This window comes from Molossus molossus, unplaced genomic scaffold (assembly GCF_014108415.1).
Source record: "Molossus molossus isolate mMolMol1 unplaced genomic scaffold, mMolMol1.p scaffold_m16_p_15, whole genome shotgun sequence".
NCBI lineage: Eukaryota > Metazoa > Chordata > Mammalia > Chiroptera > Molossidae > Molossus > Molossus molossus.
In genome coordinates, this window is record NW_023425350.1 from 43,849,197 (window position 1) to 43,870,144 (window position 20,948).

The 20,948-nt window shown below is 34.5% G+C and overlaps 1 protein-coding gene across 9 annotated transcripts in view; it reads right to left on the reverse strand.

The window, feature by feature from the left end:
- Positions 1–20,948, reverse strand: part of USP34 (ubiquitin specific peptidase 34) — a 255,792-nt gene that overhangs the window by 33,224 nt on the left and 201,620 nt on the right. For all 9 annotated transcript variants that reach the window (XM_036262508.1, XM_036262511.1, XM_036262510.1 and 6 more), the window contains 16 exons: positions 20,088–20,241; positions 18,921–18,999; positions 17,649–17,702; positions 17,444–17,539; positions 13,409–13,473; positions 13,060–13,135; positions 12,909–12,956; positions 12,734–12,799; positions 9,967–10,047; positions 8,252–8,337; positions 7,234–7,402; positions 7,056–7,130; positions 5,497–5,648; positions 1,544–1,592; positions 1,350–1,454; positions 1,222–1,266 (listed from right to left, as the gene is read on the reverse strand). In XM_036262508.1, coding sequence (XP_036118401.1) covers positions 1,222–1,266; positions 1,350–1,454; positions 1,544–1,592; positions 5,497–5,648; positions 7,056–7,130; positions 7,234–7,402; positions 8,252–8,337; positions 9,967–10,047; positions 12,734–12,799; positions 12,909–12,956; positions 13,060–13,135; positions 13,409–13,473; positions 17,444–17,539; positions 17,649–17,702; positions 18,921–18,999; positions 20,088–20,241 — 1,400 coding nt within the window. The remainder of the gene's footprint in view (positions 1–1,221; positions 1,267–1,349; positions 1,455–1,543; positions 1,593–5,496; positions 5,649–7,055; positions 7,131–7,233; positions 7,403–8,251; positions 8,338–9,966; positions 10,048–12,733; positions 12,800–12,908; positions 12,957–13,059; positions 13,136–13,408; positions 13,474–17,443; positions 17,540–17,648; positions 17,703–18,920; positions 19,000–20,087; positions 20,242–20,948) is intronic.

The following is a 20,948-nucleotide window of genomic DNA, read 5'->3' on the forward strand; positions in this document are numbered from 1 at the left end:
AACAAATATAACTCTTATATACATCACATTTAAATCTGCTGCATTACGTTTGCAGAGCTGAGTACTCCTGCATATGAACTTGAACTATCATAAAATAGCAGGATCAGCTGCAAATACAAAGGCAATTGCATGGGAGCCACATGTAACAGAAACATGTATTTTTCTGGATGTCAATTTGGAAGAAAAAAAAATCAAAACTCTTGTTCATAACACAACCATATTTGTAGAATAATTTAGATTAAAAGTTTCCTTTAGCAACCTCTGATCTCAGATAGAGTTTGTATTACTATTTGACAGATATTATCAAAGAAGCTGCAACATTTCCATTTTACAAAAATATTTTTTGCACAATGCTGTAGTACATTTTTTTATATACTTCCCACCTATCTAGTATTCTTGTTAGTCTATTTTTTCCTTAGGCACAATTATATGCTTAAAACCAAACAACATTAAAGCTTAGGCAGGACACTCTAATATGTTGAACTTATATGTAAATATTTTTCTTTTAATCCTCACCCGAGGACATTTTTTCGTTTTCTTGTTCAGATAGAGTGAGAGGGAGAGAGAGGAAGAGAGAGAGAGAAACATCGATGTGAAAGGGACACATCAAGTGGCTGCAGCTGCCACCCACACGACCCAACCAGGGCTGGGAACAAACTGCAACTGAATCACATGCCCTTAGCGGGAACTGAACTCGGGTCTCTCTGGACCGCAGGCCAACGCTCAACCGCTGAGCCAAACAGGCCAGGGCTGTAAATTTATATTTAATTGAGAAAATTACATTTGTGATAAGACACGAAGAGCTAACTCTGTTTATTCAAGTTACATACTTAAAAATAGGTTTTGTTATGGGGGAAATGGATAAATTTTTTTCAAGGGCAATTACAAAGGTTCATCTGAAAGCACTGTCAATAGTGGTAGTCATTTTATTTATTTTTTATTTTTTATCCTCACCCAAGGACATTTTTCCATTTTTTAGTTCAGATAGAGTGGAGGGAGAGAGAGGAAGAGAGAGAGAAACATCGATGTGAAAGGGACACATCGAGTGCTGCCAACCCGCACGACCCAAACAGGGCTGGGGACAAACTGCAACCGAGGTACATGCCCTTAGCGGGAACCAAACCCAGGTCTCTCGGGACCACAGGCAGATGCTCTAACCGCTGAGCCAAAAAGGGCAGTGGTAGTCATTTTAAAAACACGAATTAATAAATTTTTACATACCTCAGGAGTCAGTTTTGCTATTGATGTGAAAAGCATAGATACAATCTAAAATAGAAAAAGGGAAATTTCAGAATATTATTTTTAAAATTATAAAAAAAACCACTTTAAGATAGTTTCACAGCACTTACATGTTCTGCAAGTCGATTATTGTATCGACAAAGGCTAAAAATCAGATTACAAGTTTGTCTTATATTGATGCCATCACGAATATGTTGAAACAAGAAGGGAAAGCCCTGTTAAAAGCAAAAAGTTGTTCATTTAAGAAGTGTTATGTTATTATTTCTGTAATTATCAAATGGTCCAATAATAGAGTAGGCATTACCTTTCCTCCTGTTAATGCTGCCATGTCAGTCTGTGATAATGTCAAATGTCTGAAAGAAAACATTAACAGAAATAAGTTTTTCTTCCCTCTTTACTACTATGTAGTTTTTTGCATCATAACACACATCAAAATTGTTGACTCAATTATAACTATACCAAGCGACCATCATAAAATCATTCTGAACTATCTGCTAGCTAGACCTGCTTGCTAGACATATTTTAGACAATTTTTCAAGATTCCAAAATTGGTATATGGAAGCTCAAATCTAATTTATTTCCATTTAATTAATTTAGTATTTTGTTATACTAGAATAGGCCTAATTTAGATAGCTTTTTCTGAAATGAGAACCTTCAAAACACAATAAACTTATAATACTAGAAAGTTTCACTTCTGAGTTTAAAATTACTGCATATTACTTTTAAACTTATTATACAAATTTTTAGTACAAAAAAAAAGAATAGTGTTTATTATCCCTTCACTCAGCTTCTAATTATCAATTCATGATCAATCTGGTTTCATTTGTACCTCTTACTAAATATAAGCTATTCTAAAAGCAATTCCAGATATTTTATCATTTAATCCATACATCTCAAAACATATCGCTCACAGATAAATTTTAAATATATAACCAACACTCCCATTATTCACACCCAAAATAAATAAAAAATTCCATTAGGTAAATCATACAATAACCAGTGCATAATTTCCTCAAATTTCTTAGGGGAAAAAAACACAAAAAAACCCAAAAACTTTTATACTTAATTTCTTTGAATCAGGATCCAAATAAAGTCCTCTGTTGTAATTGGTTGAAATTATCTTTCAAATTTTTTAGCCTACTTGTTTCCCCAATGACTTTTGTTTTTATCTTACAATTTATCTGCTAAAGAAAGCAGGTGGTTTGTCCTGTAGAATTTCCCGTATTTCCATTTTGCTGTGGTGGTATTTTAACATGTTCCTCTGTCTCCATATTTCCAGTAAAACTGGTAGTTGGACATAGAGACTTGATCAAATCTAGGTTTGACTTTTTAATCAAGAATACTTTAGTGGTGGTATGAATTTCATCAGGAGGAGCACAATTAAAAGCTATCTTTCTTGCCCAGCTTGTGTGACTCAGTGGTTGAGCAACAACCCATGCACCAAGAGGTCACCAGTTCGATTCCTGGTCAGGGCACATGCCCAGGTTGTGGGCCAAATCTCCATTGGAGGGCATGCAGGAGGCAGCCAATCAATGTTCTCTCTCATTGAAGTTTCTATCTCTCCCTCTCCCTTCCTCTCTCTAAAATCAATAAAGAAAAAAAAAATTTTTTTTAAGTTGTCTTTCTTTTTGTAATGTTTTCAGCCAATGATGATCATTTCCTAGACCCAATATTTCATTTGGGATGCAAAATATTAATATTCTAATCCCAGCACTACTTACTTATTAGCTCAACTACCTCTTTGATGACAAACTTCCTCTCACCATTTGGTTTGGTTTACATCAGGTATAATTCTTGCAGGAAAGCTACATGCTTAATATCATTCTTTAATAAGTTTCCAAAATTATGATTTCATTTCCTAATATATTCCGAAGATTATCAATAAGTTTTTTTTAATTGTGTTTTTAACTCATGAATTTAAACATCTGTGACGTGTTTTAGTCCACTTGTAGTTATTATTATTGATGCCCAGGTTGTTCAATCCATGGCCAGCATAAACCTCTTTAACTTGGCTCTTGAATCCTTCTAACATGACCTCAGTAAGTTTCTGTTTTCCAAGGTGACAAAACAATCCCAGCTTCCCATTCGCTTCTTGCCCCAAACCTGGAATTGGCCATATTTCCAAGGAACTGTAATTTTTTTCAGTGGGAAATGGTATCTAAAGACTATAATCTAGATGTTATGGGCACTCATTGATTCTGAGCTGGACAGGATTTCTAGGTCTTTTCAGAAAATAGAGGTATATAATACATTTTGTGTTTGCTTAGGACAAAAATACATCATGAATTCTACTGATATTTTAATTCATTTTTAAATAAGTCATGTAAAAACCTTATTATATTTGTATTTCTTTTGCTAAGAATCTTGGTTTCTAATGACATTAACAATTACTTGCTTTATAATATAAAAAGTTTCAGAATAATTTCAAAACAGTTTAGGATCATGTACCTTTTTTTTTTGTCCTCTAGGTACCTCCTACTAGCAATTTACAGTTAAATTAATATGCTCTGAAGTTACTTTAGCTCCTCTCCTTTGGCTACACCATCAGCTCAATACATAGCTAGGTTCATTTATTTCAGTCTGCTTTTCATTTTTAGGGATTGCATTTAACAAATGAATGAATTAGTAATTATATTAAACATTTACATGATTCCAAAGGTAAAACAAAAATACCAAAATAATGTATATTCAAATAAGTCAAGCTTTCATTCCCTCCCCAACCATAGGAAACTCTTTTGTTTTTGATTCAGCCTTCAATTAAAAAAAAAAATACAGTAAATTCTTATTTGTAGTACTATTGTTCTACAAAAGTGCTACAAACACAAAATCAGTGAAATACTTAATCACTGCTTGTAGAGGAAATACAGCATTATAGGTTCTTAAGAGCCTCTGGTCACAAAATTTTTGTCAACAAATAGATATGTTACCTTTTTTTAAAGCGTGTTTCTATTTAAAGATACCTAATTTAATACACAATGTTGACTTATTAGCACTGAACTCACAGTAAACAGTATCATAGCCCATACCTGAATGAAGCTTTTCTAACATGTGTATTTTCTCCCTAAGGCACATTATGGCCTTCTTGAGCTTAGGGAAACAAGGCAGCATTTACCATTATGTTCGAGGGCCATTTTAAATGGCCAAGTCACCAACAAAAAGCAGAAACGTGAAAAATGTGATATATATTGTGAAAAGAACATTGTTTAGAGTATGAAAACGGAAACACGGTAAAGTGTCACTGCATGTGACCTCACTCGGGGAAGTGTACAACAGGCAACTCAATTTTTTTTTTCCGCTCTACATATGTACTTTCTACATATGTACTTTCTACATATGTACTTTCTACATATGTACAGTCCATAATGACTGTAAATGCTCCCTGAACACTGATTTTGGGATTACAAAAATTTTTAGCAAGTAGGCAAATTTGCAATCAGGAGATCTATGAGGGGACACTCTCATTCCCTCTCTCTTACTTTCTCATAGCCTCCCCTTTCTAATAAAGTAGTATACTGTCTACACTTTTCACCACCTTGCTTTTTTCACCTGGTAATACTTATCCTAAAGCCTTCTCCAAGGTAGTACAGCTATGTCCCATGCTTCCTTTTTTAAAAAAAAAAAAAGTTTTTATTGATTTTTTGAGTGAGAGAGGAAGGGAGAGAGATATAGAAACGTTGATGTGAGAGAGAAATATCAATCGGCTGCCTCCTGCATGCCCTCTACTGAGGATCAAACCCACAACCCAGGCACGTGCCCTAACCAGGAATCGAACTGGGACCTCTCAGTCCATGGGACAATGCTCAATTCTCTGCTCCACACTGGCCAAGATATGTTTCCTTTTTTTAGCTATAGAGTATTCTATGAAATGCATGCTGTTTTTTCAATTAGTTCCCTCTCGGTGGACATTTCCGGTCTTTTGTTATTACAAACACTGCTGCAATAAATAGCACTGCACACACATCTTTCTATATTTGGGGAACAGAAGTGGGGTTGCTAGGTTAAAGGATGAATGCACATATAATTTTGCTAGATATTTTACTGTATAATTTCTTCAATGTATATTTCTAACATGACTCAGATAAAGTACGAGTTTGGTACAAAGGATTGAAATACTTAAGCTACAAGAGTTGGTAAAATGTGGTGTTACTTAAAAGGAGTTAAATAACAAAAGCTACTGAGTTAATACTGGTGAAACAATCATGTAAAAGGAATAAAACTGCACATGCTTTAAGCATTTTGAATGTTGAAACATTTCACCTTTCTGAGCGAGACTGTTCAACCAAAAGAGCAACTAAAGCTATCATTTTTTCAAGGGCAGCTGGCCTGTATTTTTCTTCTGCCAGAGAGAGGATATCTTCTTCCTCCTCCTCTTCTTCCCCTTCTTCCTCTGACAACACTTCAACTTGAGGCTAGAGTAAAACAAAATCCAATTTAATATAATATTAGTTTTAACAATGAGAGCATGTAACTTGATTGTTTTATGTAACTATACAGGGTAGATGATGGCAGGAGTATGAATCATAAAAAACAACCACTCAAAGGCCTAACCCTAACTTTAAAAGTCTAAACTACATTCAGGACAATTTTAGACCTAATAGGCACAATTGTAAAGCAATGACTCTCGATACTTTATTTACCTTACCTAAAGGAATAAATCCTTTAATAATTTCTTTTCTTTTTATAGGCAAGCCCCTTGGAAGATAAATCAGGATCAAAATTTGTGAGTATGCTAAAATAGTTCCTATTTAATAAAACTGCCAATTCTACAAATTAAGGCATCCTTATTTACAGTTGTCAAATAATCCAAATAGCAGGTATTTCAAAGAGACATTTACTTGGGTTTTGAAATTCAAGGGACTAAAAAGATTTTAAGATCTAAAAAAGCAAAAGTAAAGCAGTCTAAACAAGTAGCCCCATAGGCTATAATTACATAATAACTGTCCATATTCTGAGAAGCATATATATATATATATATATATATATATATATATCATAGTGATTAATAGTTTAGGTCAGGAGTCTGACCAAGGATCAAAGCCCAACTCACTGTGATCTAAAACAAGTTAATGTCTTTATGCCTCAAGTTCCTCTTCTGTACAATGGAGATAACAAAAGTACTTACCTCTTAGGGTTGCAAAGGGATTAAATAAGATAGCGCAAATAAAGCATTCAATCCAATGTGGTCATTACAGACAACATAAAATTCACTTTAATGTTTTAATATATGAATAGATCAGCTACTTAAGTTTTTGAAAGACCCTGACAAAAAATATGGGCAACAAAAATGTTCACCAAAACAATATGCTAATGCTAAAACCCCAAAGTAGGTGTTGGCCATTTTGCCTATATTTATTTGCTTTGTTCCAGGGCCTTGCCAATGAAATTTATTACTTGATTGTTTTTTCTCTTGCCATATCCCTTAAATATATCAATCAAACTTATACCCTTAAAATGATCTACTATCAGGGCAAGAAGAGACTTAAAAAGGTTCTATGCCCTGGCTGGTTTGGCTCAGTGGTTGGAGCGTCGGCCTGTGGTCCAGAAAGACCTGGGTTCGGTTCCCGTTAAGGGCGCGTGCCTCGGTTGCAGTTTGTCCCTGGCCCTGGTTGGTCGTGTGGGTTGGCAGCTGCTCAATGTGTCCCTTTACGTCAATGTTTCTCTCTCCCTCCCTCCCACTCTATCTGAACAAAAAATGGAAAAATGTCCTTGGGTGAGGATTTAAAAAAAAAAAGGGTTCTAACATCTAATGATTTTCTATGATACAAACTTGTAAACATGGCCTCTAAGTCCCTGACATAAGACAGAATTATACTTACATTTTCAGGCCCTTTGGTTCCCATGTAAAAATGTACCATTGTAGATATGGCTTGCAATGAAAGCAAAAACTGGCTCTAAAAATAAAAATATTGATTTTAAAAATATAATGTAAAAACAAGTTTTAAATACTGAAAATAGGTACATAATACCAGAAATATAAACAAGATACAGCCTCACCTCTTCTTCACCCATTTTGGCGAATTCGTAAAGGAAGGCAAAATATTCTGTGAGATGTTTACTATGAGGTTTTACACCATGTTCCATAATTAATAACAGAGTTCTCACAAACCGAGTGACACATGAACGACCGCCAATATCTTCTACTGAGGCATCCATATCATCTGACCTGAAAACACAATTTAATATATCTTAGAGAAAATATGAAGTCTGGAGACAGATACTCTAGGAGGAAACCTGTTTTTAAAAACCTGAATTTTGTCCTGGCCAGTGTGGCTCAGTTGGTTGGAGTGCTGTCTGAAACATCTCAAGGTCATGGGTTTGATCCCCAGTTGGGGCCTAATAGGAGGCAATCGATGGATGTCTTCCTCTTTCTCTACCCTTCTCTCTAAAAATCAATGAGCATGTCCTCAGGTGAGGATTTAAAAAAAAACCCAAACCTAAATTTATCTTCATTTTTGTAATAATAAATACCAATTACAAAAATATAAGTAGTTGGATTCCAATTATTGTGTCTAGCTAAATCAATATAAACAAAAGATGAAGTCATAAAGATATCTGTAGAGAATTTTAGGATGCACTTAATTAAAAATAAAACAACCAACAGGTTTTTCCTTCTTGATTTGTATTATTACAGAATTTTTAAAAATTAAAGAACCTAAATATTTCAGTGTGAATGTTTAAAAATACTTTGTAAGCAGGTCATCAAAAAGCTTAAAAATAAAATGTTCAAAAGATATTACTTGCCCTGGTCAGTTGCTCAGTGGTTAGAGCAGCAGCCTGAGGACCGGAGGGTCACGGGTTTGATTCCAGTCAAGGGCACGTGCCTGGGTTGCAGGTTCAATCCCCGGCCCTGCTCAGGGTCATGGAGGAGGCAATGGATCTATAGGTCTCCCTCACATCGACATTTTTCTCTCTCTCTCTCTCTCCCTCTCTCCCTTGCACTCTATCTAAAATCAATGGAAAAATATCCTCAGGTGAGGATTAACAACATCAACCAAAAAAAGATACTTCTTACCCATCTTCCATTCCTGGCTGTAGATAGAGATGAGCGTGCACAGGTCTAAGTCTCTGAATCACATGGATACATAAACGCTGAAACATCTGAAAAGATTAAAAAAAAAATCCAAGAGTCAACTCACATTAGGTTAACAAATATACTGAAAAATGTACACGATTCAAAATTTTCTGTCATCCATTTATATTTTGCCCACAAATTAAATCTTTGACATTCTAAAGCTTTCCTAGAGTCTCAACTACAGACTGAAGATATAAGGCAAAGTTAGCTTGAAAAACAATATTCAGTTTTACAGTAAGAGATAAATAAAACAAATGATAAGTTCCAGTAATAGAAATTACCAAAAACAAAGCTTCATAAAACTCGTTTAATTAGTGGAGAGTCTCTAAATAAGATATAATAATGGCCAATAAGTACATGAAAAGATGTTCGTTATTATTAATTATTAAGGAAATACAACAAAACCACAATGAAATACTATCTTCATACTCATTAGGATAGCTAAAATAAGACAGTAAAAAATGCTGAAGAACATGTAGTAAGACTGGAATCCTCACAGATTGCTGCTGGGAATATAAACTGGTGTAGAAATTATGAAAAACAGTTTGGTAGTTCCTAAAACTGTTAAACACAAAATGACCATATGACTCAGCAATTTTATTCCTAGGTACATATCAAAAAATACTGAAAACATATTGTCTACACAAATACTTGTACACAAATGTTCATAGCAGTATTATTCCAAATAGCCAAAATGTGGAAACATCCCAAATGCTCATCGATTGCTGAATGGATAAAGAAAATTTGGAATATTCATTTAATAGAATATTATTTGGCAATGAAAAGAAATGAAGTAAATGAAGTACAGATTCATAATCTAAAGCAGATAAATCTTGAAAATACTGTTAAATCAAAGAAGCCAGTCACAAAAGACCACACACTGCATGATTCCATTTATATGAATTGGTCAGAACAGGCAAATCTACAGAAAAAGAAAGCAGATTAGTGGTTGCCAGGGGTTGGTGAGAAGAGAGAGGATAAAATGGGGAGAGACTGCTAACAGATATGGGGCTTCTTTCTGGTGTGTTATAAAATCAGAAAGATGCTGGTTGCACAAGTTTGAAAACATACTGAAAACCATTAAATTTTACACTTTGAAAGGTTTTGGTGAATTTTATAGTATAAGAGTTACCTTGCAAAAATAACTGAAAAGTGTCATATTTCAGATCAAATGTTTGATTTTGTGTCATAAATGAATATAAAGTAATATTTATATTTTCCTTGTCTAAAATTTCCAATTAGAAAAATAAATATTCATGTGACAGCTCAGGACTTGTCACAGAAATGAGTTATAAACTATTTATTTAACTTTCAAGGTCATTTCAGTTCCCATGGTTAGAATATCTTAAGGATCTGAAAAAGAATCGGCACAACTCATAAAGCAGCCAGAGTCGAATATGAGAGAATAGGTAGTTAGAGCTATCTTCCTGTCATCAGGACATGTGAAACGATTTAAATTGCTTGATTGAAATAATATTTGATTTGCTTAAAAAAAACCAAAAAAACAAAAGATGGGTAAAACCAATAACAAAATGACTTTTATAGTAAGAGGTCATTCTTTCCAAACTATTATAAAAACTGGGTTAAGACACAGTCTCAGGCAAATTTAGAAGCAACCTAAAAGCCATTTCTTTTTCAAATAAATTTTTTCTTACCTGTCTCACAATTTGATTAGGGCACTTAATTAATATCTGCATTGGCCACCAGTCATCATCAGCCATGCGGTCCAAAAACCACTGTAAGAAAATAGTGTGATTTTAACTTTTAATCAATATTCATTAAATGGGATAAAAATCACATCAGGATTTCACTCCGCAACAATGTTTCAATTATTTTAAGTTCTTACCAAAAGAGATTTTTCGATTGTTAAAAAAATCCAAAACCTAAAATGCCTAAGTCATAATCACGATCACCTCATTACAGAATTCCATGGATGCCATCCATTGATATCACAGTGCACAACCTGCAAGATGGCAATCTACAGTCCTTATAACAGAATACTAGTTTCCTCTTAGTCCTCCAAAACGTCATACTGAGAATCTTTTGTTTCTATTGTTATGATCTGAGTAGGATTCGTTTTCTTTATGTTTAAAAACAAATTATGCGCCCTGGCAGGTTTGGCTCAGCGTTTAGAGCATCAACCCGCGGACCAGAGAGTCCTGGGTTCGGTTCCTGCTAAGGGCACGTACCTCAGTTGCAGTTTGTCCTCAGCCCCGGTTGGGGTTGTGAGGGTGGCAACCACTTGATGTGTCTCTCTTGCATCGATGTTCTTCTCTCTCTCTTCCCCACCTCTCCCTCCCGCTCTGTCTGAAGACAAATGCAAAAATGTCCTCTGGTGAGGATAAAACAAAACAAATTATGCTCTCTCGATGACAAAAAACATGCTTCTTTATCTAAGCAAAGAATAATTTCCCATTGATTTCAAGATATCTATTAATCACATATTTAACTCTTCTACTGAATTGTACTGCCTATTTATGCATACACCCAATTAATGACATTTGTAGAAGAAGCTTTTAACTCAATGACAGAGTTCCAGAGGTAACAAATCCTTAGTGAAAATTCTGAAGTAAAAAATAAAAACAAGCCCTGGCCGGTTTGGCTCAGCGGTTGGAGTGTCGGCCTGAGAACCACAGAGTCCCGGGTTCGGTTCCCGTTAGGGGCATGTATCAAAAAAATAAATAAATAAATAAAAATAAAAACAAGAAAAATTATGACCTAATCAATCAACCCTTTGGAACTATGAAACAGCTTAAAAAATCATGAAGTTGAAAGAGAATAGAGAAACATGTTAAATAACACCAGGAGGATGCAGTCAGTCAAACCCAGCATGTGGAAAACCCTGCATAACAAATGACAAAGTAACAAGGAGAAAAAAAGTAACTGTTAATAGATAAAAGAAGGTATAAGAGACAAAAGCAAAATATGGACCTCGTTTGATTACTAATTTAAACACACCAACTGAAAAGAACATTTTTTTTTAAGACAATCAGAGAAGACTGAACATGAAATGGGTACTGGATGTTAAGGAATTGCTTCTAATTTTATTAGGAGTGAATGGAATCATGTTTGATATATATATTTTTTAAAGTTCTCATCTATTACAGATACATACTGATATTAACAGATGTATGACATAGTACCTGGGTTTGCTTTAAGATATTTCAGCTGAGAAAAGCATGGGGGGAGGGGTAGACAGAAATAAATTAAAACAAAAGAATGTTACCGTTTGTTGAAACTGGGGGGAAGGTACATCTATCTTTCTACTTTTGTGCATGTTTTGAAAAGTTCATTATTACGTGTAAAAAACATTACACCATTGTGTTTGAAATTTATAATTAGATTCTCCTAGTTCATCACTATAAGGCATAATTAGGTGACCTTTTATATAAGAAAAAAAAAATCTTCAACGAATGTCATCCATTGCATAATATGCTGCTATCTCCCACCTCCTGCATTTCCAGGAGGGTTTACACCACTTTGGGAGCTAATAAAAAATGACAAATGGCCCTGGTTGGTGTGGCTCAATGTTTACAGCACTGGCTCACTCACCAAAGGGTCTCAGGTTTGATTCCTGGTCAAGGGCACATACCTTGGTTTCAGGTTCAATCCTGGGCCTTGGTAGGGGTGCATGCAGAAGGCAATCAATCAATGTTTCTCTCTCTCTCCCCCCTTCCCTCCCTTTCACTCTCTATAAAAAGCAATGGAGAAAATTTCCTCAGGTGAGGATTAACTATAAAAAACACAAAAAGAACAAAAGATAAATGGCAGTGGCTAGTGTGGCTCAGTTGGTTGGTGTCATCAGGTACACTGAAAGGTTGTGGATTCAATCTCTGGCAGAGGCATGTATGGAAGGCAACCAATCGATGTTCTCTCTCACATTGATATTTCTCTCCCCCCCCAAAATCAGTAAGCATATCCTTGAGTGAGAATTATAAAATAAAAAAGATAAACGATATTAAGAGGGCAATATGGTCAAGAGATCATTATCTGTGAGCAATTATCCTTGGGGATGTCTCTCTCTTATAATGCAATATTGGAGGAGATAAAATTGGACATAAACTGATCTACTGGGATATATGCATTTTTTTCTCAGAGGTGGGGGGCTATACATTTTAAGAATTTTCTGATAACATTAAAAAATAGTTAAGATATATCTGGTAGTCTTTGGAATTGTCTATAGCTTTACATGGTGAAGGGAACCAAAAAATTTTAAAATAACTTAAAAATCTATTATTTAATCAGTGTAATAGATTTGATACATAAATTATAACTCAGCTATCAAGTGATTTTAGGAACAACTCACACTGGGCTCCCTATAATTTGACAGATAAAACAATTTTGATATAGCATCTAAGTTAAGAAAACGTAACAAGAAGTTAATATTAAGCTATGCATTGTTGGTCTATTTATTCACCTCACCTCACAAGCTGCTTGACTATTATTAAACTGTTTGGTCAACAATTCAATCCACTGAAGCATTGTAGGCTAAAAAAAAAAGAAAGAAAGAAGTCACTGAAGGCATAAGGATTTCTCAGCTAAAGATAATGAAAACCAAGAGGTATTAAATCACAAAAATGCACAACATGAAACATACCTTTTCTTTTGAATGAATAAATGTCTCTAGGACAAAGGAAGTGCTTAACTGTAAAAAAAAAAAAAAAAAAAAAAAGATGAAATTAAGCAAAAAAGACTTAATTATTTTAAAGTAGTCATTTTGAAAAAAGTATCTAAAACTTATATATTACCTTTGCAGTCATTAGAGATACAGCTTTAGGATCTGGTAATGTACTGGGAATACAACTACACAGTTGCCACATAAACCTAGAATTTAAAAATAATAAGTTGAAATTCTTAAAGAAAAATATTCAAATGTATATCAAAAAAAATCTATTACTGGGGGCAGTAGAAGAGGGTCAAGGATAAATAAAGGGTGACAGAAGGAGACTTGATTTTGGGTGGTGAACACACAATACAATAAACAAATGATATATTACAGAATTGTATACCTGAATCCTATGTAATTTTATTAATCAATGTCACCCCAATAAATTCAATAAAAATGTTTTAATCTATTACTAAATTTACTGAACTTACCCAAAATATGTATGTTCAAAAATATTTTTGTCTTGAAGAAACTGCATGTTATCATGCCAAATCCACTGAAGAAAAAAAAAAAAAGTTAACATCAGATATTAGAAAACATTTGCTTCATTACACATTACCAATATTTTAGATAGAAAATCCCCAAAATGCATGCACTTTAAATTCATATTGACTTTTTCCAGGTGTATGGAACATGAAAAGTGCTGTAAGTTACTAAACCTGATCCAATTTATTATTATATATCTGGCTACTTCAAGTGATTATGGTTGTTTAAAAATGCATTTATAAAGATTTTAAAAGAACTCTGAAATCCTATCTGTCTGAAGAACAAATATATAAATGAATAAAACTATGTCATATTACATTTTGATAAGAATAGGATACGAGAGAAAGGTTTATGTTTAAAACTGGCAAAACCAAAAAATTTTTAACCCTTTAATTCAGGTTGGCGGACTTATATGAGAAGTGATTTCCCTGTTTACTCTATAAAAATCATGAAAAATTCTTCTTTTTTAATTTATCCCCCCCCAAATTAAGAGCCATTTCAAATAGACAATATTCCAATTGAACATCTTCTTTTTCATTTTCCTTTTTTCAAATGTTTTTAATGGTTTTTTTTTAGAGACAGAGGAAGGGAGAGAAAGATAAAAACATCAATGTGAGGAAGAAACATTGATAGGCTGCCTCCTGCATGCCCCCTACTGGGGATTGAGCCTGCAACCCGGGCATGTGACCTGACTGGACCTCTCAGTCCATGGGTGGACGGACACTCAACCAACCCACTGAGCCATACCAGCTGGGCCAAAATTATTTCTGATTTTAGTTCTGTAGAATTGCTCTGCTGTCTTCAGTTTTTATGTTCCTTCATCTCTTTGACTACCCTAAACATGCTCTAAGTCACTGTTACGGCAGTTCCGTAACATTGTTTTTATCTGGAACAATTTTATTTTCTGATTATTGATATTACTGGTTGTCTTTATCCCCCTAAAGATTTTCAACTATCTCTACTTACCCCCCTCGACACCCTAATATTCTAGAACCAGGTTTTAAAATTATGTATTAGGGCTCCTGTTCTACTTTATATTTAGAAAATCACAGACCTAGTCATTAAATAGCCTTGCTTCAGAGTTCTTGGTCTTCTAGCATTTCTAGGCATATAGCTTTCTCTAAAACTGTAGCCACAAAAAGAGTTTGACAGCATTCACTTATCCCACTCAACTCAGCACCTTTTAATAGCAATGGAGTCCTATTCCAAGCTTCTTCTTTTTTAAAATCCTCACCCGAGAATATTTTTCCATTTATTTTCAGACAGAATGAGAGGAAGGGTGGGAGGGAGAGATAGAGAGACAGAACCATTAATGTGAGAGACACATCAATTGGTTGCCTCCCACACGACCCCGACCGGGGCCAGGTACCGAACCACAACCAAGGTACATACCCTTGACTGGAATTGAACTCGCGACTCTTTGGTCCGCGGGCTGACACTCTAACTGCTGAGCCAAACCGGCCAGGGCCAAGCTTCTTGCTTTTAGCTAGGAAATGTCTCTTTTACGCCACAAGAACCAAACCTTTGGCCACCATTAATATGCTTTGGACTTAAAGCCTGGCAGTCCCATGATTTCCAGCAGACTTACTGCTTTTGTTTCATTTCTGTTCTATAGAAATATTCACTTTGGTGTTTTGTTTTTTTTTTACTCTCCTGTTTGCCTTGTATCAATACAACATATGTAGAGCCAAGTGAGTGTGTTTAAATGTGAAACTACTGCATTACATTGATCAGACAGAACTTTCCTTAGTGTTATCACAGCCATAGGGGTCACCTTTTAGCACCTAAAACATTTCCATCAGCTCTATCCTTCCTTAGGAGACTATAAGTAACTTTCTTTTTGCCTGGGATACTCTTCACATGATTAACTCCTCACTAATGTTCAAACTGAAGCTGAAGGTTACATTTTCTGAACACCTTCCCCAGTACTCCTAATTCAACTACCCTTTTCTGAGCATTCCACTTTTTATCCTTAACAGTCACACAACTTGTAACATTTGTTTACTTATTTTAGGGTTCTAAAATTTTCTTTTTCTTTTAAAAAAATCTACTATTAGCTCTATTTTAACTGTACAAATCTAAAAAACCAGACTCCAATTTATGGCTAAAATCTATATTCATGTTGAGTAACAGTATTTTTATATTTTACTTAATTTTTATTTTTTAATCCTCACCCGAGGACATTTTTTGTTCAGATAGAGTGGGAGGGAGAGAGAGGAAGAGAGAGAGAGAGAAACATCGACGTGAAAGGGACACATCGAGTGGTTGCCACCCGCATGACCCAACCAGGGCCGGGGACAAACTGCAACCAAGGTACGTGCCCTTAGTGGAAACCGAACCCAGGTCTCTCCGGACCACAGGCCGACGCTCTAACCGCTGAGCCAAACTGGCCAGGGCTATTTTACTTAAATTTTTAGTAAAATGTACATGCAGGCATTTTAAATTAATAAGCTGAAATAATGATAGGAAAATGGTTGATTTAGGTCTGCAATCAAGAATACTCTAGAGCCCTGGCCGGTTTGGCTCAGCGGTTAGAGCGTCCACCTGCGGTCCGGAGAGACCCGGGTTCGGTTTCCGCTAAGGGCATGTACCTCGGTTGCAGTTTGTCCCCGGCCCTGGTTGGTCGTGCGGGTGGCAGCCACTCGATGTGGCCCTTTCACATCGATGTTTCCCTCTCTCTCTCCTCCTCTCTCTCCCTCCCACTCTGTCTGTACAAAAAATGGAAAAATGTCCTCGGATGAGGATTAAAAAAAAAAAAAAAAAGAATATTCTAAGAAAGTTCAGTTTGCTTTTATTACTACATTACTACAATAAGCGAACATCTGGGATTATTCCCTTTTGCTACAATGTAAATCAGTACTTCTCAAAGAATGGTTCAGAGAGCGGTGGGTGTCCCTGTGACATTTTTAGGCTGTCTATAAGGTCCTAAGCATACAACAGAGTTTTCCAGAGGCTAAGTGATGAGATCATAACAGACCAAAATACAGAAGCTATTACAGAACACAAACTGTCTTGTATTAAATCAGATATTAAATGTGCAAAAATGTAAAACAGGGCAACTTTTCTCACTGACTGGTATTGCTCCAAATTATATTTTTTCACAAAAATTTGCTTGCCCTAATTCCATCAACCACTTTATCTTTCATATTTTTCTTCAATGTTGCTAATAATTTTTTCCACTTACTTTAATCTCATTCACTTTATATTAACATGTCAGGTGTTTCTGTTATTTTTAAATGAATTAATACAAATTTAAAAGTTTTGTTTATATTTCTAATATGGTAAATATCAATATAACTACATTAAAACTAGTATTTTTAAAACAACACTAAGATTCTCAATAATTTTTAAGAATATAAAGGCATTTGAGAACTACTGATATAAATGAAAAACATATATCACTGTTTCATTAAAAATTTCATAAGTGGGCTAGCTGTCATTAAATACTAGAGTCAAAAACATATACTATTGCCCTTGTTGGTTTTGACTCAGCAGTTAAGAGTGTCGGCCCTCAGACTGAAGGGTCTCAGGTTCAATTCCGGTCAAGGGCACGTCCTTGGGGTTGTAGGTTTGATTCCTGGCCCTGGTTGGGGTCCTATGGGAGGCAACCAATTGATGTGTCTCTGTCACATTGATGTTCCTCCTCTCCCTCTCCCTCCCTTCCACTCTATCTAGAAATCAATGGAAAAATGTCCTCAGGTGAAGATTAACAACAACAAAATACACACATACACACACACACTATTGAGTCCTCATCTAGAATAAGGTCTAGATTTGTCTGAATACCTTGGGGGTTGTTTGACCCCCAAAGGGGTTGCGACCCACAGGTTGAGAACCGCTGGTATGCAGTGTTGAGGTCTACCCTGGATCACAGACAGTAATATTGTCATAGCCTATTCTTATATCACAGTACTACTATTACTTGCAAAAATACTTATGACATGCTTTCAAATTGTTGCTAAAGTTAAATTAGCTTATACCTCTAGTAATTCTGATGAAACATCAAATTTGTATTCTTTCCCATTTTCTTCCTCTGGTTCCATGCGTTTGTAAAACAGCATATATGCACTGTGTGTCTTTAAGAAGAAAAAAAGTATATTTTCATTTTGACAAAATGTAACTACAAAAGTAGGCCATATGGATAAAAGAAAACAATGTAAAATTATATACGAAAGAAATGGTTACCTTTTCAAAAGAGAAATCCATAAATTTATCTGTAACAGAATCGTAGGTCTTGGTCTGTTTTAAAAAATAAGTTTCCTTCTTTAGAAAATGGGTATACTCAGCTATATTCACATACAAAATATTTCAAAAAAGCTATTTGATACTATGTGGTAACTTCATAAATAGTTTTCAAATAGCATTACATTCATATAAATCCTTGACAGAAGTTTTTGGCTAAGAGTATTAAAAAATGAAGATTCAAAACATATTTTAAAGCACTTTACCATAAAATATATAAAGCATAAGAAAGGAAAAGAAACTTGAAATTTAAAAAATATCTTTTAAAAGAAGAGCTTTTTGCAAAGTTTACTTTTACTTTTATTTTTTTTTAAGGAAATGTCCTAGGAATAATAACTAGAGATGCAATTAGTTTAGTGATAGCTTCAGTGGTAAGTCATTATTTACTTCCTTCTTCTACACATTTCCAAAATGTTAGCAATTGTCCTACTTCTCCTTTTCTATTCAGAATAGTACATAAGAATACCAAAGAGCAATAAAAAGTTCTTCATTAAAGTCCAAAATGTGAACAGTTATTTCACAGTAAACATCCATTAAAGTGTAAAACTGGTTTATCTGGGCTCATGTGTGAAATAGAAACGACTATTAAATACTTGACCTGTGAGAATCAACAGAGTATTTTAAAAGTTTCCAGAAAATTGGTAGTAGGATAAACTGCCTATGAAGAGTGAAATTATTACAACACTACTCTAACCTAATGTCTTTTCTTATATTTTACTGCTAATTATGTAACAGATAAGCTATTCTTTTTCTATCCTGTCACTTGTAATAACCAGGCTGCTGCTGCTTTATAAAAGGCACTAATGAACAATTCTTTAAAGTTCAGCTCAATCCAACTTCCTTGTCAAAAACTGTTCATATTAAGTCAGTAAAGAGTAATTCCTTTTGGCTTTAATCTCAAACCATTCAAGAAAACTTACTCAATCATAATGTCTCATGGCAAGGTAATTCAATTCCTATAGTATTCTTTAATTTTCAACTATAAGTCTTAACCTTCTTAATCAGTTGAAGGCAAAAATAGTAATTTAAAAAATATTTCTCAGTGTCTAGTATATATTCTAAACATACTAAACTTCCAATAAATACTAGCAGAATAAAATTTAGATTTAATCATAGTGATTAAAAGAAAGTTAAGTAATTCTGCTACTAGATTTGATGATACTGCAAAGCATGTAGAAAATCACAAACTATTTATAATTTCTGAATAAAACTTACTGTCATTTCTCCACCAAAACATTCAGAGGCAAGTTGAGCAGAATCAAAAGGTTTTACCTCAGCATCATTAAAAAGATACCTACAACAGAGCACGTAGTGTTGGTAAAGTGTATATATATATACTGAATATCTATTATACCCTATTTTAAAAATATGTAGGTTATATACTGATATAAATCATTATCAAACTATTATTAATATGAGGTAAATTCTAACTAAGTTCTTGTTTAGACAATGCTAGTCCAGTAAAAATTGGGAATATAATTTTACAACATATTCATAACCACTCTAAAATTTGACCGATTCACTTATAACCTAGAAGTAACAAGAGTTCTTAAAAACGACAAAAAGTTTGCATAAACATAACATGTAAAGCTACTGGACAGAAAAATATTAAGAGAAGGGAGAACCTTCCAAAGATAAAGATACCATTTTAAAATGTGTGATAAAAAAAGATTAAATATACATTTATAGAAATATATTAAAATGGACAAAAATTAAAGATATCATGAACATGGCTTAAAGAGTGAGAAATACTTGAGCAAAACCATTCTGTAGATCAATGTACCAATGTAAATGTTCAAAGCCATATCCCCAATACTTACAACACTGCCTAGCAGATATAGTCTCTCTCTGTACATGAGACTCTACCTAACACCTAAAGACATTTTGAAGATCAAATAACAGTTATGAAAGAACTGCTTTAATGACTTCTGACCATTAACTTGATAAAAGATGATACCAAGAATATATGTCGAAGGAGAAAGGTAAGGTGAGAAGACTGGAGCACGAAGGTTATCTTCTCACTAGAATACAAGGATTTTGTGGCCACACCACAGAAGGCATTCAGTAAATAACAGCTCTTGAATGAGTGAACACAGGTTAACATTTGGAAGGTGCAATATTTTCTATGAACATGAAGTTGTGTGCAAAATTTTCTGTGTTCATTTTCTCAAGAAAGCATACATCAAATTCTTAAGAGTCCAGAGATCCATTTAAGAATAATTGATTCATACTCTTGAAAGTCACATTAATTTAAAAATTTCGTCTAACCCCGTTCCTAAATTTAAAGTTTTTAGAAAACTAAAATCAGAAAACCTATCTGAAAACTACTATATGCTTACACTTAAAAATTTTTTTAATCCCAATAAAATATTTAAAACTCACCATTTATTGTTTTTATAAGCATGTGGATTGACTATATCTCTGATGAAGCTATAATAGTGCCCACCATCTGCTGTTCCTGTGTGAACAGTCACTCCTATCAAGTCATACTCATAGCTCTCTGTGTCTTTTGAATGATCACTGACTTCCTTAAAACCTGAAATAATTTACATAAAATAATGGCAATAATTTAGAAAACTGCACATAGTAAAATCTTAGAATCACTTTATATATTTTATGTATAGAAATAGGTACAGATATATAAAATAGGTACAAAACAACTGTATTTGCTAGTCATTCACCATCAATAGCCTAAAATTTTAAGGAACATTCATACAAATCATTGGAAAAACAATCATGTGTTAGTGCATAACTGACAACTACAATATAATATGTAAATTCAAAATATGTTCTTTTTGTTTTATCTGGCTATTTCTTTACAAACAGATACACATGAATGAAGATTTTGTGCTATCATTATTAGGAGCAGGCAAACACAAGCTCTGAAAGGGCTTTGATATATGTATGTCTTTTAGTCCCAAGTTAAGGAAAATGGGAGCACTGTACTGGCAGCATGCTTACCACTGTCTATCAGTTAACAGGAAGCACTCTGGCCCTGGCCAGTTTGGCTCAGTGGTTACAGCATTGGCCTGCGGACCAGAGTCCTGGGTTCGATTCTGGCTCAGGGCACCTGCCGTGGTTGTGGTTCGTCCCCGGCCCCAGTTGGGTCGTGTGGATAGCAACCAATCGATGTCTCTCTCCCACATCAATGTTTCCCTCTCTCTCTCTCCCTCCTTCCCTCCCACTCTGTCTGAAGATAAAATGTAAAAATATCCTCCAGTGAGGATTAAAAAACAAAACAAA